At 39.9% G+C, this 27788-nt stretch overlaps 1 protein-coding gene across 2 annotated transcripts; it reads right to left on the bottom strand.

The window, feature by feature from the left end:
• Nucleotides 1-448: 448 nt before the first annotated feature.
• Nucleotides 449-27788, bottom strand: LOC130072346 (E3 ubiquitin-protein ligase TRIM39-like). Of its 2 annotated transcripts, none has more exons than XM_056237412.1 (7): nucleotides 27681-27788; nucleotides 26487-27043; nucleotides 23444-23539; nucleotides 13490-13723; nucleotides 2056-2194; nucleotides 1109-1135; nucleotides 449-989 (listed from the first exon to the last, which is right to left on the bottom strand). In XM_056237412.1, the coding sequence occupies exons 2-7, from the start codon at nucleotides 27039-27041 to the stop codon at nucleotides 451-453; spliced, it is 1590 nt and encodes a 529-aa protein (XP_056093387.1). In that variant the 5' UTR covers nucleotides 27042-27043; nucleotides 27681-27788; the 3' UTR covers nucleotides 449-450. The 2 variants fall into 2 exon arrangements, with proteins under 2 accessions (XP_056093387.1, XP_056093388.1); XM_056237413.1 differs by having other exon boundaries at nucleotides 13490-13711.

Here is a 27788-nt window from a genome sequence, read left to right as displayed (position 1 = left end):
CATGCAATTTTTTATTCTGTGTCATTATTGTCCTGTGATTATCATCATCGCCAAGTCCAAGCCTATTCATTTCCACACCCAATGTAATACCAGATGTAGCATTTTAATCAACAGTACATTTTTTGTTGACCTTTTACCATAAGTCTTGGAGTATCGCAATAATACTGTATCGTGAGTTTAGTATCATGATATGTACCGAATCGTGACATAGGGTATCGTTACACCCCTAGTGTATATATAACACACAAACATTTCATTATAGTTGATTTTTAAGGGCCTGAATATACATTTATTTTTTCCGCTTGTATCACATATTCATTTTCTTAATAGTTGTAAGTTAAAACTTCTTGATTGTGGTTAGTCCAAATTCTTTTTTGGTTTTTATTTACATATTCTAAAAACAGCACATCCATAGTTAATCTTTTGAGATTTTATGTTATTGTGTTCGTTTCATCTGACAGGAGTGATGATCAGTGGGTTTGAGTTTTTACCTTCATCATTATCGCATGGGCTGAAATATGGATAGAGTTTCTCAGTGAAAGTCTGAGCAGTGAAAGAGTAGATATGAGATCTGTACTCCACGTCATAAAAAGAGACCAGACCCTCCTCATAATCCACAAACACACCAACCTTCTCAGGTTTCACTCTCAGAGATAAATAGACAGATGGACTTTCACAGGCATAATATTCATTCTCATTCCTCAGAATCACAATCCAGACTCCATCCTCAGGACTCAGTGTGATCTCCCCCTTCCTGTTAATGGATTCTCTGGCCACTCCTAAAGTCCACTGAGTCTTTCCCTTCACCTGCACCTCATAGTAAAATCTCCCTGAACTGAATCCCTGCTTTGCCAGAACACAAAGACCCATATCAAATCTCTTTGGGTTTTTTGGGACGTCCTGCTTAACGTCTCCATAACTGACTTGTTTTCCATCATCAGACAGGATGAGATATGGATTCGCTGTATCAGGATCCAGAGTCACATCCACTGAGAGAGATCAGACATTATCAACTTCAGAACAAACATTTTCAGATACAGTATATAATACAGGTTATAAACAATGTATTGTAAGTGTATTGAAGAAAATGGTGTCAGTCACACTGTACCTGCAAACTTCTGCACAAACTTCAACCCTGTGAACACAGATGACAATATAATGATGAATTATTTATAGCAATAATTTCAGATTAACAGTGAGTTTCTCTACTGGCAGCATCTGTGGCATGAGGACATTTCACTCATAAAACCAAGAGATACACTTTCCTCATTTTTTAAGGAAACTTAAGCAGTTTTGAGGCTTGAATTGAGGAACCGATTAAGTTATTAAATTAAGGAAAGAAGGATACCGATTTAAGGTAACCTTAAAAGGCGACAGTGGCGATGAACCAAAACTCCATCAGTGACAGAATGGAGAGAGAAAAGCCTTTGGAGAAACCAGACTCACTGTCAAACACAACACAAGTCCAATTCAAACAGGTCATTTCCGTTCACTAAAAATCACACACTTCTGAGAGTCAACTGAAATTAAAAAAGCACATTTCACAAAGAAAATTCCTTGTGTCATATTTATTAAATAATTTAGGAGATTTTACATTATTTATTCAGATAGATTTCATTAAAGAAATCAAGCCTTAAAAACTAAGAAATATCATGTGTAATATTTTTAGCTTTTTCTTTTTTTTTAAATGGCATGTAACAATTTTTTTTACAGTGATGTGTATTAGTGTTTGTTTGTCATATCACTTACATGTCTCTAAAGTAAGTTAAAGTAATACTGTAATATCTGGTTATGGCATCAGTTAAAGTTTGGATATAACTTTACATAGACGTTTAGTGAGTGTTTTATCATACCAGTCTAATGCTTATGCTAACTAAGTTTTAGTTATGTTATGATTATATTTTTCAAACAGTGTGATCTTTTGCAGACTGAGATTAAATAATTTTGGTGATCACCAACTTTTTATTCAACCCATAATATTCCTTATATAGTATATTATAATATTCCTAAGTTAATAACAAAATAATCTATATACTGTGTTTGATATTCACATACCAGTTTGACTGAGTTTTTCATCTAGAGTTTTCTTCAGTTCAGTCAGAGCTCTTTTCAGAGAGTTCACATTCACATCAGAGTCAATCCTGATCTCAGTCCAGTTCTTGGCGTGTGGACGAGTGTACAGGGATGAGCTCATCTACAGCAGGAGAGAGAAGACTATTAAATATGAGCATTATTTTTAAAGCAGTAAATTCAATGTTTTACACAGGAGCTTTCTAACACAGTTGAGGCAAAACCTCTGTATGAATATGGATGGATATCACCGTACTTCCTCGAGTTAATTGATTACATGAAGAATTGTTTATATTTTGTATTAAAACATTTCTGAAATATTTAAATATGCAAATGAAGCATTGTCTAATTGAATATGCTCTGATTTGATTAAATATCCAGAACAGAAATCTGAATATTGAATAAAGCAGGTTCAACATTCTTGTTTAATTCTGTTGACATATTAGAGTTAAAGGTTTTTACTGAGGGGATTTGGGATTTTTTTTCTCTCCATAAATCAGAAAATAACAGACAAAAAAAAAAAAAAAAGATTTTTCATCATGTTTTTAGGAATAAGATGTTGTAAATAAGGTGAATGATATATGAACAACTCCCTCAGTAAAAACCTTTAGAATATAGACAGGAATAAAACTGTCAAGTTTGGTGTGTGTAAAGCTGCAGACGTGGAGATTTCTGACTGAGGGTTATTTTAGTCCACTGAAACTAAAACCACACACACACACCCACACACACTTTTCCCTGGTTTCCCCCACAATCCAAAGAAAGCAACATTTCTCATTTTCATTAAGTGTAACTTGATATCCTTAAATAACTGAAACTACAACCTTCAATAAAAATTAATGAAAACTATAGACATTTAAAACATACATTTTTTTTATACAGGACAAGCAGTCACTCTGTGAGAACAACAAGAGCGCGTAAGTTGTTTTTTCTTAATATCCAGTTCTCCTGTTGTTCTGTTTACTATTTGTCAAGTAGGTAGGGCTATTTTCGATTCTTTGCTTATTTATAATTTTTATCTTCACTAAATATCTGTATTTTAATTAGACGCGTTCCTATTTTGAATTTATGCCGCGCATCTATAGGGTTGCAGTCTGTATTTTATTGTAGCACTTAAGTAGCGCTGTTCAACAGCTAGTTTCGGTTTGGCTCATTCTCGGGCGAGGGCGGCCACAGCTGTCCTCACTCAGGCAATTGAAAGCTTTATATCTATGTAGTGTGCGTGCTGTCGCGGAAGCGTCAGCGGAAGCGTTCAGCTCTCGTGTGAAGACCGACTTGGGCAAGGGCGTAGATTTGGTTTGAACATTGGGGGGGTTGAAGTTTGGGTATGCCTCCTGATATTGTGATTATGGTATAAATAATGGGGATGGGGATGGGGATGGGGATGGGGATGGGGATGGGGGGGGGGGGGGTTGTAATGCATAGATTTAAATATTGGGGGGGTTATATCCCCCCCATCCCCCCCACAAATTACGCCCCTGGACTTGGGTAAAGACCTGCGACTCTACCTGCGCGACTCCACCGAGCAAGGACACCTGCAAGGCACTTAAGTATCTTCTTCGCCCTTTCCTTTCCCACCTTCTTCTTATTTTTCTTATTTCCCTTAATCAAAATGTGCTTTCAATACATTCCTGTTGTCTCTCGACAACGCTCTCTCATCACGCACAAAAGGCAGCGCAATACTGCTAATCTGCGCCCTATTCTCTCATCCACACACTCACCTCTCACCCTTTCTATGGGTCTATGCAATTGTCAATCAGCAGTCAATAAAGCTGACTTTATTCCAGCCTTTGCATCTCATTCTACTCTTAATATCTTGGGCTTGACTGAGACCTGGATCCGTCCAGAAGACTCAGCAACCCCTGCTGCTCTCTCTAACAACTTCTCCTTCTCTCACACCCCTCGCCAGTCCGGGAGGGGTGGGGGTACTGGTCTTCTCATTTCTAACAATTGGAAATACTCAACTCTCTCTTCTCTATGCAATAACTACTCATTTGAATATCATGCTATTACACTTACAACTCCCACTAAGATCCATATTGTAGTCATATATCGCCCCCCAGGTCAACTGGGAAGCTTTGTAGAGTTGCTGGATGTGCTGCTTTCCTCTTTCCCTGAGGATGGCATCCCACTTGTAGTCTTTGGCGACTTCAGCATTCACCTAGAGAAGCCGTATGCAACAGACTTCATCTCTCTCCTAGTCTCTTTTGATCTCCAACGGCTTATCACCACAGGTACTCACAAGTCAGGCAACCAACTGGACCTGGTTTACACACGCAACTGTATCACAGACAACATTTTGGTGAAACCTCTCAACGTTTCAGACCATTTCCTCATTACTTTCAATCTACAACTCACTACCAATGCACCACCAACTCCCCTACCAGTCACTTTCAGACGAAACCTGCGCTCACTTTCTCCATTCCATCTTTCCTCTGCTGTGTCATCTTCTCTTCCCTCACCCTCACATTTCTCATCTCTGGATGTGAATACTGCAACGGATACTTTATGCTCCATTCTAACCTCTTCTTTAGACAATATCTGCCCTCTCTCCTCCAGGCCAGCACGCGCTACTCCCTCTAACCCCTGGTTATCTGAGGTTCGTGAACACCGGACCGAACTCAGGGCAGCGGAGAGGAAATGGCGCAAATCAAAAGACACATCTGACCTCAGTAGGTATCAATCTCTGCTCTCTGCCTTTTCTGCTGATGTTCACACCGTAAAATCTTCATATTTCCACAACAAGATCAACAGCGCCTCTAACACACGTTCACTGTTCAAGACATTCAACTCTCTCCTCTGTCCACCTCCACCACCACCCACCTCCTCGCTAACTGCTGATGATTTTGCTAACTTCTTCACTAACAAAACTACAACTATCAGCAGTCAATTCTCAGCTCCACACACAGGAACCCAGACTAACCTCTCCCACAGCCAATAACCTTCTCTCCTCCTTCACTCCACTAACCGAGGAAGAAGTATCTAAACTTCTCCTCTCCAGTCATCCTACCACCTGCCCTCTGGACCCCATCCCCTCACACCTTCTACAAGCCATCTCTCCCACACTTCTACCAGCTCTCACACACATTATCAACTCATCCCTCCACACTGGCATTTTCCCAACAGCATTCAAGCAGGCTCGGGTAACTCCACTGCTCAAAAAACCAACGTTAAACACATCACTTTTAGTAAATTACAGACCTGTCTCTCTCCTACCATTCATTGCGAAAACACTTGAACGAGTTGCTTTCAACCAAGTTTCATCTTTCCTGTCTCAGAACAACCAGCTGGATGTCAACCAATCTGGCTTCAAGAAAGGGCATTCAACCGAGACTGCATTGCTGTCGGTCCCATAAGCCCTGCGTATCACTAAAGCTGCTTCCAAATCATCAGTTCTCATCCTCCTGGATCTGTCTGCTGCCTTCGACACTGTGAACCATCAGATCCTTCTGTCCACCCTCTCATCTCTGGGCATCACAGGTACTCCTCTCCACTGGTTTGAGTCCTATCTCACAGGTAGGTCCTTCAGGGTCACATGGAGAGGTGAGGTATCCAAAGCACATCAACTGACCACAGGGGTTCCCCAGGGTTCAGTTCTTGGACCGCTCCTCTTCTCCATTTACACCACATCACTGGGACCCATCATACAGGCACATGGTTTCTCTTACCATTGCTATGCTGATGACACCCAGCTCTACCTCTCATTTCAACCAGATGATCCCACAGTAGCTGCACGGATCTCAAGCTGTCTGGCGGACATCTCGGCATGGATGAAGAAACATCACCTGCAGCTCAACCTGGCAAAGACTGAGCTTCTCATCCTCCCTGCCAATCCGTCTCTACAGCACGACTTCACTATCCAGCTAGATTCATCCTCAATCACCCCCTCAAGGTCGGTCAGAAATCTTGGAGTAATCTTTGATGATCAGCTGACCTTCACAGACCACATCACAAAGACAGCTCGATCATGCAGGTTTGCTATGCACAACATCAGGAAGATCAGGCCTTTCCTAACTGAGCAAGCAACACAACTTCTCGTCCAGGCCCTGGTAATTTCTAGGCTTGATTACTGCAATGCTCTTCTGACTGGACTTCCATCATGTGTTACTAAACCTCTACAAATGATCCAGAATGCTGCAGCTCGTCTGGTCTTCAACGAGCCCAAAAGGGCCCATGTCACTCCTCTCCTCATCTCTCTGCACTGGCTACCACTCGCTGCTCGCATCAAGTTCAAGGCTTTGACGCTTGCTTACAGATTGACCACAGGCTCAGCTCCCTCCTACTTCCACTCACTACTACAAGTCTACGTCCCTACCAGAAGCCTGCAATCGGTCAATGAGCGACGGCTCGTGGTACCATCACAGAGAGCCTCAAAATCACTCTCCAGAACATTCTCATTCACGGTACCATGCTGGTGGAATGATCTCCCCACCCTCATCCCGAATGCAGAATCCCTGACAGCATTCAAAAGACAACTGAAAACTCATCTCTTCCGGGAGCACTTAACGTAAAAAAAAAAAAAAAAAAAAAAAAAAAATTATTTCCTTTTCCTTTAAATCCTTGCTTATCTGGCTTATGCTACTCCGAGCAATGTCTGAACTTTGTATTTTGAGCACTTCTTGCGTTGTTTTTGTCTATTCACGATGACTCGCTTGGTTTAGTCCTCAGGTGTAATTCGCTTTGGATAAAAGTGTCTGCTAAATGACTAAAATGTATGTAAATGTTATACAAATGTAAAAAAACAACAAAATTGTTTAAACTTTAAATAAAATGAAAATGGAAAATACAAAAATATTAAATAAAATATAAATAAAACAACTGCTTATGTAACAGGGTTAAAAAGAACAATTAATTTAAATAATTTTGATGTGAATTCCATGAAATAAATTATTTGGTTGTATTCAGTGCTCAAAGGCTCCCCTCCTGTGATTATTTATGGTACTGCAGACATATACTATTTTGTTCCGCTTCTCTTGCCGTACCGCAAAAGATTTGAGTGTCTCTGCTGTGGGTATGTAGGCTACAATTTTTCAAGCTCTAACTCATTAACAGATTAATTGTGATAATAATATGGTTTAAGTTAATATTTTCGAGGCAATTTCTTTCATACATGTATTTGAACGTATATTTAATTCATTTAACGCTTTAGCGCAATTGTTGAGATTTTTATATACTATTATATTCTGGCCTGGCAGCAGAATACAGGGCTTTTAGTCGTTATTCGCGGATCCGTGTGAATGGGGATCGTTTTGATAATGGTGATAATTCTTTCACTCTTGTCCTTCCTTCAAAATGTATGTTCGGTTTTCCAAGAATTTCCCCACCGAACGGGGCGTCAGGAGAGAACACGTTGCATAACTCAATTGTGGTTTTGTTTACTTGGATTTATTATTTCCACATATAGTTGATTTGTCCACAAACAAAGAGGTTATAAACCTATAGACATAAAAAGACAGTGTAAATGACAATATTAATAACACTTACATATCATACTATAAATTCTGAACAATATAAAATATTAATAAACATTAATTCTAATAAATATTTCGTAATAATATATCAACATTCTCAATAAATACTATAGTATAATTTAGCAATTAATCTAAATGACTATAAACATTAAGCACAGAAATGCAACAGCTTCACACAATACACCAATATTCAATTAAACCAATCGCTCTAAATCAAAGAGATATTCTCAGTGCTTGGCCCGACGTGAATCTAGTGAGTGTAGTTTATGTAGTGGCGCTTTAGCATAGTAACTCATTATAAACGCAAGACAACAAACTACATTTCCCATCCGGCATCGCAAACCAGGAAGTATCTCATATGAAAGTGAAACGCTCCAAATCCAAACATTTCCTTAAGTTCTACCGCGAATACTATCAATACGACAACATTAAACATTGATTGCAAACGAGGTTCTCAGTGTTCCCACAGCAACATTTACCAACATCCATCTACACACAAACTGCGCGCATATGCCGCGGTTGTCAGTACCCAGCAAACATTGGTCCGACGGCAACGTCGTGTCCCTGGCCAAAAATAGTTGCGGCCAGGACGTCATAAATCGGTAAAAAATGTAACACAGAACATTTCCTAAAAATGCATTCAGATACATTTGTACATGTCTACAGTTGCATGTATAATTGTTATTTTAACTTTTAGCTCGTGTAGTTATGTTTAGTGTATCGGGTGAGAGGACGTCACCTGGCGACGTCTTTTACACGTGCATTTATAGTCCATCATGACCCTCTATGAAATCCTTGTTAAATATGCAAAAGCTGCGCTTAATCCTCGCATGGTTAATACTGCAATAATTAATGTAGTTGCCCATGAAGTTTTTAAGAGGTTGTGAAGAAGACGTCCACTGGCGTCCTTTACACGTCTAGTCAGGCTGTGAATATACGTCCACTGGCGTCTTTTGCACGTCTAGTCTAGCAAGACAGAAAAAAATTATCAGGATTTATAATTCTTTGTAAAATACACGATTTATATACAAATGAATATATATTTACTTTATCTTGTTTTTATAAATTATAATCACAAAATGCACAGTATAGTCAAGTGATTGCAAAGCCACTGCCTTTTAATCATTATTTTAACCTGTTGTACCTGATGTATTCGTTGTTATTTTTTTATGGAATGTATGTACAAGTAAAACAGAAATATACCCGGTCACCATTTATGTCTGAGTTGGATGTAATTACCCAAACCCTCTGCCCAAACCATAAACTGTGCTGCCAAGATGTAGTAACAAAAGATCTCGCGATATTACAAAATCATGCGATGGGATTATGTCGCGAGATGTTAACGCGTTCTCCCCATAGATTCTGGAACTTTGAACAAGCACGAGGAGAGGAGGGAGTTGTGTCGATATTATTAAAAATCTACTGTTGGGTAAGTACATTTTGTATTAGATTAATGTGCTTGAGTTTTACTTGTGTGACATGAATGAACCGAAAGAAATTATGCCCACATTGTCAACTGAAATTTACTGAGTTTGGCTAAAATTAGCCAGTAGGCTAAAAGTAACTTTGAACGTATACAACAACGATAACGTTATACCAAGTATATTGTTTAATGATACAGTCATTACTGTAACTTATTAATGTAGCCTTTTGAGAGTTTCTTTCAGAAAGTAAATTATCTGAAATGGAATGAAATGTTTAGCTGGATTTTAACATGTATGTTTTCAGTAACTGCTTTAAAAATAAAAGCAGAACATATTTTATACAATAAAATAAAATGTAATGCATGTTGATTACCTTTTTCTAATGTGTCATTCATGATTCATTCATATTGTTCCATGTTTTTTTTTTTATTTAGCTGTAGACCATAAAAATATTTTTAAAATAAGTGCATATCATTTACCTCAAATTTTAATTTAATAATAATTTTATTTATTTAAATATATATATATATATATATATATATTCTCTTCCCTTAGATGCTGTGAAGAGGTGGAGCCCAAATGCTACAGACTCTGAAATTGATGCAGCAATGGCAGAACACCTGAAACACGAACAGCTGGTGGATACAAAAACTGAGCCAAACAATGTGTTTAAAGGGATAGTTTCCCCAAAAATGAAAATTGTAATCATTTACTCAACCTCATGTTTCAAACCTGTACCTTTCTTCATTGAATTTTCATTTTTGGGTGAACTATCCCTTTATATAATAATTCAGTATTTTGTAATTGGTATTTTAGTTTGGTTAACAAATGTTAAACATTGAAAAAATATTAAGATACATTTTGGCTTTTCAAGATCAATAAAATGTGCTAAATCAGAACATGCTTCTTTTTTTCTTATGTCCACAAATGTGTTCTTGTTTGTGATGTACACGTGATTAAAACGTTTTATTGACGGTCAGGTCTGACTAGACCAATTTTGGACCTTTTTAGAACCTTTGTCAAGATGTGTAAACTTCAAGACTTGATTGCCTTTCACGATGTTACACAATATGTGTGTGATTATTTTAAATGCAGGCTTATATACACTTAATTATGCAGCAACACATTTAAACACACAAATGACGACGCATTTAGACGTCCAGGGACGCGCTGAAGAGACGTGGAATTCACGGCCAGAAAAGACGTGGAATTCACGGCCAGAAGAGACGTGGAATTCACGGCCAGATGACGTCAAAGACGTCGGTTCAACTTTCATTTTGGAACTATTTTTCAACCATGACGGGACGTGTCGGACGGACGTCTTTTCAACGGTCATTACACGTCCAAATGTTTGCTGGGTAGTTACACAAACAGACAGGCAAACTTTCCCCCGCATCTCAATAAGCGTTTCATTATTAAACAGCAGCTTACCGGTGGCGCGTCTCTCCCGACGAGACAACATGCAAACAAACTCTTGATTCTGCGTATATCTCAAGCTCATGATATCACACCGTTTTAAGATCTCACTGATTTGCGTTTCAATGCTTAACTAGTCCCTCCTTCAATCAGGAAGGTGAACCTCCCACCTATTAACCTGCGTTCTCTACCAAACACCCGTGCTGTAGTGAGCGCAACAATGTATTATTTACCTTCACCCTTTCTTCCTTTCTGTCATGATTCTGCCATCTAGTCCTTGTCTTTCTTTAAGTCTTGGGGCAGGATCATGACAGACTCATGTTTTGTGTACAAGCTCATGGCCTTTTGCTTGGGCCATGTGCTTGTGTTGTCTCGTTACGTCACCCCGCCCCCCCCCTGTTATCCTCGTCTTGTCATTATTGTCTAGTCAGCTTCACCTGTTCTCGTCATTAGTGTTCCCCCATTTAATCCCCTTGTGTTTGCTGTCCTGTGCCGGTTCATTGTTTCATACCTTTGTAATCACCCTCGTGAGTATCCTGTTAAGAGTTTTGTCAAAGAGCTGTTTAGTCTTGTATCTGCTGTGAGTTTATAGTTCAGTCTTAGTCTAGTGTTGTTAGTCTTTATTTTTCCCTACCAGTGTTGTTTGCCCTTCGTGGGTTTTGTTTTACCTGTTTTCTGTCTTTAATAAACTTTGTATATTGCATACTGTCTGCGATTGGGTTCGTTCCCTGAAATTCCTGACACTTTCACTCAGTTCAGTAGGAGTTTAGAAATACTTTGCTTACTGTGGAGGGAGAGCCTTTACCAGGGTCTTTCATGCAAATCACCTTCTGTCCTCAATAAGGTCTAAACTACCCAAGTCTAGTGATGGCAAGATGAGGCTTCCTGAACCACTGAGACCTCGCAGCCCATTGCTTCATCCAAAGGTTCATTACTCGAAGCTTCATTCAGCATTGCTCACTAGTGACACCTATCTACTGTGCAAAGAAATTGCAGGCAAATTAATTCATTCTGAACCAATGACCCGCCCCCCTCCCGCAATGTTTTATTTATTTATCTTCTTCTAAATATGAGTTAATGTCTCTGTAACCTTTCATTTGCAATAATAAAGAGATCTGTGCAGACATTTGTCCATTGCCTGGGTATGAAATAAAACGTGTATATTTCTCTGTCTGCATTTACTTGTAGAGAGACAACTGTCACACACACAGTTAATTAATTATTCCAAAAAATATTGGATAGGGACAGTATGAACAACAAAAGTGACTGTGTTGAGTGCAGTGCTTATGGTGGAGGGACTCGAGGAAGTGTAATAAAGTAAACTGCAGTAAACACCACAGTTTGGGGTGGATAGAGGAAGGATTGCAATAGATTTTTATTGAGAAAATTAATTTTTTGAAGTGTGTTGGGGTTTAGACAATTCCTCTTCTTGGACAAAACCTCACCAGCCTTGGAAAAATATCCTTTCACAAGGAACAGAGGATGCAGGGGAACATAAAATGTCAGTGCCAGCGGGTATAAATGAAGATACTGATGCTTCTGTTGAGCCCAGACAGGGGAGGATCTCCTCTTTCTCGCTGGCTCCATTACCATGAAAAAGGAAGATGTCATAAAAAGCAAACAAATCCAAAAGGGCAATCGAAATTAAAAAGCAGTCCAGTCCAGATCCAAAAATCTAAGCTACCAAAAATCCAAATAATCTTATCTAATTAATATAACAAGACTATAATATAGCTACTATAATTAATAATAACAATTATTCATTATTATTAATAACTATTCTAACCTGATATAATGTAATAATATACAGCCCTAACACATATATGACACAATAACGACAATGAGATTCTCTCTGACACGCTACAAGTGCTTACTACTCCTGCAACACCCAGAAGGTGGCGTGAGTTTCGAACCCCCTTTATCCAGAAGCGACACTCAGACCGAACCAATGACGTATCCACACAAACCGAGGCCTCGTTTGTCATCAGTCACGTGATTTTCACGTTAACAACAAAAGCCTCGAATCGCGGCTTCATCTGGCACGCCCATTTTTTTCTCGACACAAGCTCCGATGCCTCGGTTCAAATGTCACATCACTACCCAAGTCTGGGATCTTGATTAATGCAAATTCCAATTGTTAGTTTGTGCCTCCATTTGGAGGATGTTTTGTCTTGTTCTGAGTATTTAAAGAAATGTTGTAAAAGGTTCAGGGTGATTCTGTATCTGATCAGCTCGTAATGCTGAAGCTCTTCCATACACTCAGCATTATGTATCTTTCAGATCTCAGGTATGCATATTTTACTCTTTATTTCTGAGCACTTTGTATTGTTTTGTATTGATTATCTTCAACATAATTATGTAATTGGCATTATAGATTTACCTGATTTACCTGAGATTATTGAATCTAGTAGATTATGTTGTATCCATGTTTCCGCTAATCTGTGTCCAGGCTTGAGTTTTACTAGATCTCAGGTTAGACTGAGCATGAAGCACATCAGGCGAGATTCTAGATGTCTGACTAACTGTTTGATTTTAGTTAAATTGTTATAGTTGCATTCACTATAGGGGGCTAGACAAAAATGCAATTTAAATAATAGCAAGCATGGGGCAGTAGTATTAGTATTAGCCATAACCTCTGGTTATTGTTTGAGCTTTAGCTAAGTTGTTATATAGGCACTGTAGGGGACCAAATGGAATTACTATTTAAATAATGTCAAGCATGGATGGCCTATTAAATATTATTAGTCATAACCTCTGCTCTGACTAATAATCAGACTGGCGAGTTTGTGACCGTGAGATTCATGTTAACGGCCGGCGTGAGACTCTGAGCAACATTGGAATCCAAATGAACAAGTACAATCTAAAGTAAAGAGTTAAACAGAATAATACAATATCTAGATAAATATAAATTACCAATAATCGATTGGTATTCCAACCTAAATTCAAGGTCAAGATAAAATTAAGTCAAAAGTGTAATTGAAATTAATTTTCAAAACACACAGAAAACCTTCAGACACACCACTGGAGACCGTCTGAGTCAATTGGGTGGACCTTAAAGAACAGAGTGTTTGTCCTGTATTATTGTACATGAGAGAGATGTTGACAGACCTGTATGAGATGGAGATGATCTTCAGTGTGTGAGAGCTGCTCCAGCTCAGTGTTTCTCCTCTTCAGCTCAGTGATTTCCTGATGTATCTCTTTAATGAGATCTTCAGCCTGTTTCTCTGCTGCTTTCTGCTGTTCCTCCATCATCTTCATCAGATCAGACTGACATCTCTCAATGGAGCGGATCAGATCAGTGAAGATCTCAACACTGGAGGATTTCTCTTTCTCTGTGTTTCTCTGATGAATGAGAACAGTTATATTTGTTAATCTATAGTTCACCCCAAAATGAAAGTTTTAAGATCAAAACGATCTGTGAAAAGAACAGTGACCCGACTACTTTGAAAATCGTGCAGTGTGAACTCGGCATTAGAGGTGCACGATACTGAAAAAATTTGATATTGCGATTTCGATATTAATTGCGATATTTTTAAACATATGTATATTTACAAAAGTTATGGGAAAACGCATCAAAATAGATTCATAACAAATTCTTACAACACAAGGTTTATATTCAACAGACAGCCTGGTACAACATGAATAAATAAATAATAACCATGTGTCTACTACAGAACAGGACATGTTTTACTGGTAGTACAGTATAAAAATAAATAAATGAGCATGTCTATAGAACAGGAAATGTTAGAAACAAAATGAATCTAAAAAACAAGTAAAAAGAAAATGTCAAGAGAAACAGAGCCCATCTACAACTGTGCAACCGCCTTTAGAAGGCAATTTGGCCTGGCCACTTCATGCGTTTTCTCAGATCGGATAGCTATCTGATTTATCAGAACTATTCCATTTACACCTGGGGCCGTATTCACAAAGAATTTTAAGGCTAAAAGTAGCTCCTAACTGGCGAATTTAGGAGCAACTCCTAAAAATAATGGGCGTGTCACTCCTAACATTAGGACTCCTAATTTTTTTCACTAAGAGTAATTCACGAAGCATTTTAGCCCTAAAAGTAGCACCTAAGTCTGGGACAGCTTAAAAGAAGTCGAGAGGACTCCTAACTCACTAAGACCTATTCACAAAGGATTGTAGCGCACACCAGCGCCTCTCGCAGTCGTCCGGGGTCCGCGACAAGCGGGAATGCTGCATTGATCTGCAAACAAATCCTCTCCCATTCTCACGCTTAGTTTTGCTTGATATCCCAGTGCCGAATTTCCCTTTTATTATGTTTTTTTTTTCCAGCACCAACTGAGCCAGCAGCACTAACTGATCCTGCGTCCAGTTGGGCTTTCTTTTCCGTTTTGGCGAGTTCATAATCCACCGTCATTCAACTATTACATATTTAGGCTACTTCAATAGGAGCAGTGTTGTGTGTAACGCGTTACAAAGTAACGCGTTACAGTAACGTAACTACTTTTTCGGGTAAAAAGTAGTTTAACGCGTTACTACTGAGAATTTGGTAACGAAACGTAGTTCCTTTTTCAATTCCGCACAACGTTACTTTTCCCATGGACAGATTTGACAGCAACACTGTCTCCTCAGCTGCGCGCTTGCAATAGTCACAAGCTCCGTGACAGAGGCTGGTAGCAGAGCAATCAATTCTGTGAATTACACTGCGCAAACCAAAAGTAATACTCCCACCGGATGAAGAAGGGTTGGCTCTCCACAGAACATAAAATATTAATTGTATTGACTTTTTCGTGTTCGCATTTATGAGGAAAGAAACAATATGGACGTAACAGTTCTTCGGACTAGACCGCTCTGAAAGCGGCACTAAAAGACTGCTTTAAATCTTTCACAGAGACCTCAAACAGGCATTTAAAACACCAAATATTAAGGATTGGCATATCAAGCAAAATAATATTCGATGATTGCTCGAAAATCGTACCTCTACCCCCACATGCTTACAGTAAGACGGCGTTCGCTCAAATCCCGCTCCGATATTAAATTTCTCTGTATAGACCTGCGTGTTGTAGCCTAGTCATTAAAGAAAACGATTTAGTTTCATATTTATATATATTTAAATATGTCATATATATTTAAATAAAATAATTTATTTTTTAATTTCATCAATGTTGATTATATGAAAAGTGAAAAGCATGAGTAAGAGCATAAGATGCGCAATCGGGAGACAAATGGAGTGGGCAGACATGATTTTGACCACTTCATTAAGTTTGTTTTTGTAGAAAGCCTTTCTTTAAAGTGAATTTCGTTTTGTATCTTAATTTTAATCAATGTTTCATCAACCAATTGTCTTTAATAAATAAGCAGTAAATATAGCAGGCAATATAATCAGGACTTCTCAGGAGCTCCGTGCCGGCGCATGGACTGAGCTCGTCTCATAAATGAACCGAAACTTAGCGCAAGCTACTTGCCTCAAAGATATGAGAAATATATAGAAAGCTTGAAATGTGTACTTTAAAACAAAACTATTCAAAACGAGAGAAAACAGACTCTCTGCTTATGTAATCCATATGAAATGTGCATTTCTCTCTGGCGCGTTCACTACTGTGAAGATCGCGAGTCAGCATCGTCAACTTTATCTTTGCAGCCGACACTGACTGACAAAGAAAACACTTGTTTATTAATAAACAATTGAAATGTCTCCTTGCTATATTTGATATTCATAATCATTTCTTTTGCCGGTTCTTTGTGACATTTTTCATGAACGCGTCACCACCGCTCAATAGTTAATATTGTGCTTTGGTGTTCAGTTTATACAGGTTTTTCAAATGTTATTTAAATAAATATATATTTTTTTTCTATCTCAAAATCTCTCTCTTTTTTTAGTTTTTTTTTTTCTAGTTTTTCAATAAGTAGAGTTCATGGTAGAATTTTATGTAGGCCTACACATTTAGGAACAGATATTGGGTTCTGCCCAAAGTCAAGCAACATAAAAGTAACGTAAAAGTAACGAGTAACATAAAAAGTTACTTTCCAAAGGGGGTAACTAAGTAAAGTAACGGATTACTTTTTTAAGAAGTAACGAGTAACGAGAAAACACTACTTTTTAAAAGTAACTTCCCCAACACTGAATAGGAGCAACAGTTCCTTGCTTTAAGTAGTCTATTTAGGCTAATAGGATGTCAATTAACCAAGCAAGTGTTAATGCAAGTGTCGTTTTTTCATTATTAGGCAAGTGGCGGTTTTCAGTGGGGTATTAGGTTACCTTGATTTAATTTAATTTAATTCACGACTTTTCTCTCTTTCTCTGCCTTTTTAGAATTACACTTCACTGGGGCCTGCACAAACATGTCATTATATATGCATTTCGATGACATTACTATAATTATTTTGTGTAGGACACAGACATTTAGATGTCCTAAATCCATGATTTGTTGCGTCTGTGTTATGTTCCGCATGATGGCCCTGTCATCTAACAACCAATCACCGTGATCATTGCGAGGAGGCTCGTGCATGAGAATTGACGTCATCCATAGCAACGATGACTCATTCTTAGTTTAGGAGTTGTCATTTTTCCTTACTAAGAGTAGGTCTGAAAGGCGTTGTGAATAACTTTTAAGAGAAAACTCCTAGCTAAAATATTTTAGTGCGATTTAGGAGTACTCCTAGTGGTAAGATAAAATTCTTTGTGAATACGGCCCCAGGTCACATAAATGTGTTTTTGCAAAACGGATTTAAATCCGATCTTCAATTCCCACGCTATATGCAGATTTAATGGAGTTAAACCGAAAAGCCAACAGATATGAGCTGTATATTATTGATCATCAGCTAAAATCAAAGACCGCAATAAGAGAGAACGGCAACAGCAGTGGAAAGATCATTTCGTTTCTTGACTTTTAATGAAGATGATTGTGTGTTGAGCGTCTGTGACTTACTTTCACTTTGATTTGCGATAGTTTGCTGCTCGTTGGCTTGATGAATAGAGCTTCTCATCTGCGGTAATGCGTGTTGCAGTAGCGCCGTCATATCTGGCTATAACATTACATATAGCCTATAACACACTCTCACATGTTTATTTTTTAGCATTTTTGGGAAGAGTAAAATTTACATATGTGGTTTCAACAGATGCATTTACACTTGTTCGGTTTCATCTGGAACTAAAGATTCCTCTTTAATCTCTGTTATTTCGTCTTCTCCCTGAGCAACACTAATTTTCTTGTGATCTTTCTTTTGCTCCCTTTGCTCTCTCTTTAGGTTTCGCTTTATTTTGTTGTCTTGTGGTGCGTTCAAGTCCTCCTGGGGAAGTTCGTACGTAGGAGGTGGGAAGTCGTGTTTACGACGGCAGTGCGTTCAAGTCACTTTCGTCGGAGGAAGATGGCGGAGTACTTTCTCTTAATTAATTACACAAAAACACAGTAAGGTTCTTAAACTCTTGTTCTAGAAAATGAAGAACAAAGAAATGTGCATCGGATGTAGGCTACTTTGTTTTTTAATGTTTTTAATCAATTTATGAAGCCACTGCCAACTTTATCGTTACATGTTGCACTGTTATATTATAATGCCATCATATTCTGTGCAGGAAATTCGCTTAACTGCGCTGTAAATAAGAAAACCTTGACAATATCACTGCATAATATTTAAGTATTGTGGTATTTCGCCATGTTTCTCAGTGACACGCCCACAACTCGGAAAGATCGGGGCTTAGAGAAAATCCTGAACTCCCCACTGGTATTTACGACATTGTGGTGGCGTTCAACTCGTAAATACGATCTATACAAGATGACTTGAACGCACCATTGGTCTATTCTTCACTTATTTATGTTCCCGAGCAGGGCCTGAAATTAACACCCGACCACCTGCCAAATGCGGGTGAATTTTGCTATTGGCGGGTAACACTGTCAATCTACCTGCCACATTGGCAGGTAGCCAATGAGAATTGAGTGATTCATTAGGTTGTTTTTTTTACGTTTTCATTTTCATTGCGTTGGACCTTAGCTATAATGTGGCGGCACATTACTGGGGTAAAAAGGCCAGCTGAAATAAACAACCAACAAAAAGATGAGGATGAGTCAAAGAAAAGTAAAAGAAGACATTTTAAAACAAAGTGGTCAATTGGCGACAACGGCAAGGTTCGTGAGCGGCTGATTTATGACAGCGACTGTTGTTTCGTAACGTTCATGTGATCAGAAAGAAGATGAGACCCTTTTCTGACTATGTTTGGATGTGCGAGTATTAAACTGTTGGTGAGATGGGATGAGATAATGTAACGCTGACGTAGGCTCCAGAACAATGACAGTTGCACATGTGTGCGTGTGCGTGTGCAACTGTAGTACATGTTGGGAGTTGGGAACCGGTAAGAAAATGTCCGGTACCCGGTAACTTTACCAGTAATAATATTAATTTAGTTCTGCTTAACGGTTCCTGAACGCTGTAACTAAAAGCTGTCAGGACCTAGCTGTCTACGTGACTAAATCAGCCATCAACACAGCCGCGGGTGATTTGTTTACATACGAGCTGCGTCTATAGATCTGTTGTGCGTGTGTGTGTGTGTCAAAATCAATATATAAAAAGATTTTTTTAAAATGTATATTCTAAGAGTTATTATTACTTATGTTGATTTCGTTAATAACTTGACAGCACTTAAATGTGTACAAGTTAAAGAACAATATTGTGAAATAACCGTTTTTCACCTTTAGGCTATGAGGCAAAAAAAAAAAAAAAAAAAAGGCTGGTAAACAGTCTCTGTGGCAGGTGAATTTTGATATCCACCTGCCACAGTGGCTGGTGGCCAAAAGAGTTAACTTCAGGCCCTGTTCCCGAGGCTCCACTCTAGCCTGGCTCCGCCTTCCTATGTACTTCCGCTCAATTTTCATTTTCCTTCAGTACTCCTGGTGCATTCTATTATTTATCTGTGTCGGAGTTCCGACTAGGTAGACAGACGTTGCCTAGCAACACGCACCAACACGCCCCCTTTCCTCGGATTTCCCAGCTCGGACGTCGGACAAACGTGAGGACACCGAGCAAGAATTCCGATACAGAATCCAAGATGGCTGCGCCCTGTGTGACTTGTATGAATTGTTTTCATTGTTTTTGGACCGCTTTGGTTGTTTAAATTACGATTTTAATCACTCGTATTACTGCAATACCTTACTGCGTCCGTGGGTATGGGAATCGGTCTTGTTGTAAGAGCAATACTGAATGAAGGCTCGTTTCAAACGGGTGTTACTAACGTGGCTAGCGTTGTTAACAGAAGATAAACTAAAACATGAAATAAAGTGAACATTTTAGAAGTTCAAATGGCTGCGCTTTGATAAGCGCCTGGTACTCGGCCAGTGCTACCATAGCAACAGCTTTCTGGGTGGTGTCCATGTTTTTTCTCCGACTCGGACGCACAAAACATACCAGAACGCTTGAAGGGTGGAAGTGGCGTCATATCCGAGGGCCGAGTCGGTTCGTTGACAATAATAGAACGCAGGGTCCGTCTCCATGTCGGACGGGACGCATCAAAAAATAAAAGTCGCATCAGGGCTCGACATAAGCAATGGCCCAGGGCCAGTAAAAGAGTATGTCGGGCTAGTTAATTTGGCCAGTTACTGGCCATCAGCAAAACAAACAGCAAACGTCATGCACGGTGGCGCGAAGAATGTCAATGTTACTTCAGGTTATTTATAACGTGTTAAAATGTCAAAGAACGAGGCTGATACGAGAAAGAGGACATTCCTAGTAGGGCTGGGCGGTATATCGAGTTTGTACAATATACTGTATCGATTTTTTTTAAATTATTTTTTATATAATATGGAATGAAGCAATACCGTTTATATCGATACAGTAGTTTGATAGGGCACATCTGAAAAATAGCGGGGTACGCAGTGTGAGCTCCTGCAGTGAAAGAACATAGTACAATTTGTCCTAAACATGACACAAGCTTAAGCGCTTCAAAATAACTGGTAAGATATAGTTAACAAGTTTAAAGCAGCTTGCCCTGATGCTCTGACAGATACTGTTGCTGACTGACAGATAAATACTTGCGCTGTTTACTGCGTTTGAGACGTGGCGCTTTCCTCAGTGCTTAACTTACATTTCACAGGTATATTCTCCATATGTACATTTCAGTTCAGTTCAGTAATACTTTAAATGTAAATGTTAGAAAGTCAAACAAATATGTCCATTTCACTGTCAGCAGAGGACGAGCTTCTGCAAGTGAATCTCCGCTAAAATTCAAGCTTCTGTTAAAGCTGCAGTAGGGAGTTTTGAGAAAACGTTGACTTAGCCTGAAAATTTGAACAAGCACAACTTACAGGTCCCCCCCCCCCCCCCCTTGCTCTCTGCTGCGCTACAGCTCTCCCTCCACAGCTCGTCCTCCACAGCGGAGCCTGTCGTGAACGCGCAGGCTAGTAAACAGGGCCACCCATAACAGCGGATAAAAAGTTATATGGCACATTCACTAATAGGGACTAAACGTCAATAATATGCTTTACATTGACTATGGCCTGCCCATACTTTGACTACAAACTTGGTCCTCAAATCATTATGTATTTTGCAATACATGTAACTTTATAACGTTGCACTCTTTCTATAAGTTATAAATAGCTAGTAAGATAACGTTAATATAACGGTAACTAACGTTATAGTATGTAAGTAATTATTCTAGCGATATATAATGCTAGATAAGGTGTGCTAGTACATTATTTTCAGCAACATGACAAGCCAGTGAATTAGCAGGTTTCAATTGTTGCTTAGCAGAGTGCGTGACATTTTATCTACATGTTATGCGGCTAGAGTTTTGACACTGAGTCAATGGGCTCTGTGTAATTCTTTCTTTTTCGCTTGTTTATCGTCATCAGTCTTTTTCCTTTACCTCTTTGTTTTATGAGCAGGTGTCACTCGAGAATTGGCAGTTTAGGTTGTTTCTCCGTCATAAGCACAGCTGCAGCACGCCGGCAATCTTGAGTTTGGACGACGGCTCGCGCTGTGCAACAGTTGACTGTTCCGAGGACTCGTTTAAAATTAAAAGGAGATCGGGCCTTTTCAGTGGCCGCCCCACAGCTTTGGAACAATCTGCCATTACACATAAAGTCTGCACCTACATACACTGATTTTAAATCATTGCTTAAAACTCATTTATTTATTGCTGCTTACGGTCATAAGCGGCTGTAGTGGTATTGCATTGTTTTGTGCTTTGTGTATTGTTTATTTGTTGTTCTATGTCTTATGGATACCTGTTTATACATTGTACAGCACTTTGGCCAAAAGCTGTTGTTTTTAAATGTGCTTTATAAATAAACATGACTGACTGACTGACTGTGCAAGAGAGGGGTGTGATCAGCGCGGACACGAGCGTGATTGACACTGCTAAGACATTCCTCCTGGCTCTGATTGGTTGTTTCTGACCGGGAGCGTGTATTTCTGCAAATGGCAATAGGACCACTAGGAGGAGCCAGAAGAGCTTGATTTTTTTCACAGATTATCTGTCTCATATTCTACTGTCAGGACATAATGACAGTTTTAACAAATATGTAAAAAATATTTTTTACAAAAGTTACCTACAGCAGCTTTAATGACGGAGCCTTACAGATGGAGCACAATAGAAGAGTAGCGCAATAATTCTGACTAAAATATACATATTGCTAAAATATTTGTTGTTGGAGACAATAAATGTGCCATATGTGGAATTTTGAACCTACAAGTATGTTTTTATGAAAGTGACCATTATAATGGGGTAATCAAATGCAGTCTAATATAATTAGTTTGTGCTTTTGTTTTTATTTTCATTTTTAGTTTAGCCTTTAGTCATTTTAAAAACAAAAGCATTATTTTTGTTTTTAGATTGTAATGTTACAATGTTAGAATGAAATGTGATTTTAACCTCCTTTTTGCACATAATATATTGCATAGCCTACTTTACATTCCCTATATTTGTTTCCATATCCTTCAATGTCAACATTGTTTGGATATCATTGAACAGGATGTGAAATAATTTTTTTAAAATAAATACAGATTTTCTTTATCCAAATATAAAAACGTAGAAAGTACAGAGATATACATCGTATATCGACATTTAACCAAAAAAATACAGAGATATGATTTTTTTTGGCCATATCGCCCAGTCCTAATTCCTAGTGTCATGGAAAACACAGTACACCTGGGTGGAGAAAGGCGATGAGGGCATGTACTGTTTCGTTTGCCGGAAATTTCCAACAAAAGCCAACCGAGCCGTTATGCAAAATGCATAACCGGTCTGCCCGACGGGCTATCTAAAAATAGTGTAATCAAATTCCCCCCTAAACTTCTGCCTAGCCCTCCTAAAAATGTGTGATAAACGTGTGAATTCGTGTTCGCTTCAGTCTTGTTATAATCAGATTCAGCACGTTCTTAATTTTTTCTTCATTGACAGTTTTTTTAGGTCATAAATGTTAAACGAATGACAAAAATAAATAATCAGGCAAACTAGTGTCCTTTTGTCTAATTTCGCCATTTTGAAGTGAAAATAGGCCTATGTAACGTTACTCATCATCACTCATGTAATGTAATAATTAGTTTACTGTCATTGTGAGGGGACAAGAAAAATTAATCCTAATGTATACAATAAATACAGTTTAATCGAAAAGTGCTTTTCCTTATATTTCTTTCAGGGCCAGTAAAAACTATAGAAGGGGCCAGCAAAACTCTGATCTACTGGCCCTGGGGGCCAGTGGGGATTTTTTTTTATGTTGAGCCCTGGTCGCATAATTATCGCGAGACATTTTCGATAATGATATCGGGCAACGTGATATTGCGATAACGATATTGATTCTATATATTTTGCACCCCTACTCGGCATAAGCATTACACATGAGGGTTACTAGATGATGGCAGAACTCACAATTTAATAAAACTCCTTTATTAATTAGATTGAAATATTATGATGCATATCCTTTTTTGAAATGTATTTTTTGCTAGGATAGGTAGAGATTGAACAGAATGTGAAATGGGAGAGGGGGATCGATTCTTTTGTAAAGTCATGCAATGTGACTAGGATAGTTAGAGAGTGAAGTTGGGAGAGGGGGATCTGAAACGACCATGAGTGAAACGACCAGATGAACTCGGGTTGATCGAAGCACAAACCTTTCTCAGCTCTACTGAGTGCTGGATCTCTTGAATCTTCTTCTTTCGGTCCTGGATCATCTGATGAATGTCTGTCTGTGTCTGAACCAGCTGATTCTACATACAGAGAAAAACATAGACATTTATCACTGAATATAGCTTTCCATCTTCTGACTGTCTTATTTAAAAAACAAAAACAAAACAGTTTTGAATCTTATAATTCATGTCTGACAGTTTTGAGGGTAACAAAATGAGCTTTTATCAGATGTAATGAAAGACTATTGGATTAAGCTGTTAATTAAAAAAAAGAACAGGTTCTTCAGGACACAGGAAAGAAAACATCAAGGTAACTAATGTAACCCCCATTACCTGAAGGAGGGAACGGAGATGTTATGTTGGACTGAACTGATGTATTGGGATCTCGCCTGAGAGCCTTTGAGTGGTAACAGAACAGGTCAATGCACAATGCGAGTGAGATTTGCATCGCAAGCCAGTCCCTGCTTCCGGGTATATAAGGCAGCGTGCAAACTCACACATTAAGTTTTCTGCTGAGGAGCCGAGACGGGGTCCGTGCCGTTTCAGGGGCGATGGGATGTAAAGTCTCTATTCCCTCCTTCCGGGAACGGGGTTACATTAGTAACCTAGACATTCCCTATCAGTCAGTCATGTTCGATGCTACATCGGACTGAAATGACGTATTGGGATCCCTATGGAAAGTGCCACAACAGCTGCCTTGAGTTAGCCACCTAGTCCCCCTGCACCTGTTGGGACAGAAGAAAGGACAGGGCTTTGCACAGAAAATGTCAATCACTGGTGTTCCTTCTGACCCTACACAGTGAGACTACTTAATAACACTGGGAAAGTGTGCCTATTCCAACCAGAAAGACATCCTGCCCATAGGCAGGTAACGTGGAGTTTCACATATAGACTGACCATTGGGGCAGTGCTACATATGGAATATCTCTGTGGTTGATCCCGCCTTGTTCAGGGGTGGTGTCAATAAGACACAGGCTCCCCAACAGGAAAGCAATACCATGGAAGAATACACATATGGTATAACCTAAGAGGGGAATCCCAACATATAGGCATTTAGTCTAGTATAGGGGCTGACCAACCGGGCATACACACAAGTACTAGACCTGGCGTCAGATGCCTCTGACTGCCAAGAAATGCATCAAACTGCAGCTGTGTGCCAGTGTATCCAAGCATAGGGTCCCCCCGGTCAGGGAATAAAACAACTGGCATTGGGTTGTCTCTGGAGATGCAAACAGGTCGACCTGCGTGACCCCAAAGCTTTCCCAAATCAGCTGGACCATCCGGGGATGGAGTCTCCACTCTTCCCTGGACGTGTGCTGTCGTGAGACAATTGCTGCACAATTGAGCTAGCCAGGGATGTGAATGGCACAAATCCTCCTTGATATGCCACTGCAGTTGAGGTCCTGTCCAGGAACCTGAGGCTGCGTGCCCATTGCATACAGCATCCCAACCCGTGCTGGAGGCATTTGTTGACACAACAACATGCCTGAATACTTGTTATAGGAAAACACCTGCCTGTAGAAAAACAAGGTCAACCCACAGGCTGAAAATACCGTGACCGATCAGAGTGATTTCCATGTGTACCCGGTTGTGAAGCCAGTGCTGCAGTTCACCACTGACTGTGCACACTCGTTTGTGAGTCACGCTGTCATGTCAACCAACTCCATACAGAGAAAAGAGATTATCTGCATGGGGGAGAGTTTGATCTTTTCCCAGTTGACCTGAAGACCCAAGCGGCTGAGGTGCCTGAGCACCAGGTCCCTGTGTTCGCATAATTGATCTTGCGGCAAGAATGAGCCAGTCCTCAAGATGCGTCAAGATAAGTATGTGTCCTTAAGGTTGATCGCTGCAAACCAATCTTGGTGGCAAAGCGCAGATCCAAGATCGGTCGTAACCCATCGTTTTTCTTGGGCACAATGAAGTACTAGTTGGAGGGACCAGCTCTATCGCGTTCTTCGTCAGTAAGACTGCGATCTCCGCACGCAGCACAGAAGCATACTTGTCTGCCACTAAGGTACTGAGGCTGTGGGGGCTGTAAGTGTGGTGGCACACTTACCTGGCTACACAGTTCCCGTGAAGGAGAGGCTGGAGATGCGTGAGAAGGCATTGCGTCCTTTGTCGACTTCCTTCATCTCAGCCAGTTTCAGCCAGAGTTCCTGTACCACTAGCGTGGACATCGTCTATCCAAGGGTCCGCCCACCCTGAGGGCGAGGTCAGTCACTGTCCGCAGCTCCTGTATCAACCCTGGGTCAAAATAGCGTGCAGGGCAGAGGAGGCCTGTCCAGCAGCGCTTTGAATGCACCGCAACTGCACGCTCCACCTGGGGATCTCCATGTTACCTTTGGTAGCCCCGCCATCGGTAGTGAGAGCAGAGGAGGCAGTGGAACGGTTTCTGGCAGAAAAAGGTGCCTTCCACAAATTTGTAACCTCCTCATGCTCTTCCAGGAAGAAAGGGACCGAAGTGAAAAGGTGCTGTACACTATGTGCCACCCCGAGAAACCAATCATCCAGCCGTGAGCGTTCAGGACATAGTTGGAGTGTTCCACTCGCGCCCAATGCTCGCAGCGGCCTGGGAAGTCATGGCAGTCAGCTCTGGGTCGGACTCAAACAATGCTACACTGCGCAAAGGGGGCAGCACAGTCGAATCTTCATCCCCAGAGGGCTCAAGTCCGCCCTCTAATGCAGCGATCGACATCCGGTCCTCTGCAGGAGCCCCCATGGGACCATGGGGATTCACCCGGCAGGAGAGTCACACCAAAAAAGGAACAACTCACTCACTGAACGATGATTGAAGAGCAGAGTGAAACAACATCTGCTCTGCTCCGAAGCAAAAGCTTAATTTGTGCGTTTGCACGCTGCCTTATATAACTGGAAGTGGATTGGTTTGTTCTGTTACAACTCGATGGTGATTGGGCTCTCAGGCGAGATCCCTATACATCAGTTCAGTCCGATGTAATGTCGAACGTGACTGACTGATAGGGAACTAAATTTCATGGGGTGTTTAAAGTGCTTTGTTTGTAACTCTTGCCTTCTTCTCTCGACTCTCCTCCTCTATAGGAACAGTGTTGTGAGTCCTGTGTTCTCCTTCAGTGCAGGACAGACAAACACACGTCTGATCATCTCTACAGAACAGCTCCAGAGGTCTCTCGTGTTTCTGGCATATATAATCCTCCAGATTTTCAACAGCGTTGATCAGTGTGTGTTTCTTTAGACGTGGGACTCTGCGATGAGGCTCCAGATGAGAGTCACAGTAAGAGCTTTGACACGTCAGGCAGGTCTTCACAGCTTTCTGCTTTCTTTCATCACAGATGTCACAGAACACCTCAGATTCTCCTAGATTGAGCTTCTCCTTAAAGTGTTGCACAACCTCTCTGAGTGTTGTATTAATCTTGAGATCAGGTATTTTGCTGAATTTTTCGTTACAGAGTGGACAGAAGCAGGTCTGTGTGTTCGTCCAGCACTTGATCAAGCAGGTTTTGCAGAAGTTGTGTCCACATGGAGTGGTGACTGGATCAGTAAACACTTCCATACAGATGGAGCACTGGAGCTCCTCATTTAGTGATGGGCCACTGGAGGATGCCATGGCTGAAAAGATAAGTAATGACAACAATATATCATCTACATTGCTGAAGAGAGCAATTTTTATAATTATATACTGAGTAAGTTAGGCTATGGATGGTGCATGTTAAATACTATTATAACTTACAACAACAAATTATGTACCACTGTTTATATCAAAGTCAAAAGATGTCTAACACTAACCCTATCCACACTGAGCCTATAAGCTCTGCCCTTACAATCTGGTCTGAGACTGCTGGTTTAGTTTTAGATGGGCTCTGTGACACCGCAGTTGGGTACTGTATTGAGTGATAGTAAAAACCTGAGGAAACTAAATACAGAAACTAGTAGCCACAGTACAGCAAATGTAACAGGTTTTTACAACAACAATTTAATACTATCATAAGATCTTTTATAAAAGACCACACTGAAAATGAGTGGAACTTTTTTCAAACAAATCACTTACTAAATAAACATCTGTAAACACCAAGTGTTATTTCTGTTTAATGGAGTTAGGATTTTCACTGGACTTGTTTATTCTGTCTGCAGTTCAAATACTTCCTGTTTCTGATATGTGACATGAACAGACTTTAATTTTACAAACGTTCTTATAGCCTACTGCGTCATGCTATTAAACTAGTGAACTTACATTTCCATCGCTCACCTGTGAGTGAATATCAGATTTGATCGTTAATTTCAGGGTTTCTTCAATGTTGTTTTGAAGAAGCTGCCAGTTCATCTGTTCAGTTTCACTTTCACTGAAGTCGTATAC

The sequence above is a fragment of the Rhinichthys klamathensis genome, unplaced genomic scaffold, assembly GCF_029890125.1.
Source record: "Rhinichthys klamathensis goyatoka isolate OS25496 unplaced genomic scaffold, OSU_Roscu_1.1 h1tg000486l_1, whole genome shotgun sequence".
NCBI classification, from domain to species: domain Eukaryota; kingdom Metazoa; phylum Chordata; class Actinopteri; order Cypriniformes; family Leuciscidae; genus Rhinichthys; species Rhinichthys klamathensis.
This window is presented reverse-complemented; position numbering and strand designations above follow the sequence as displayed.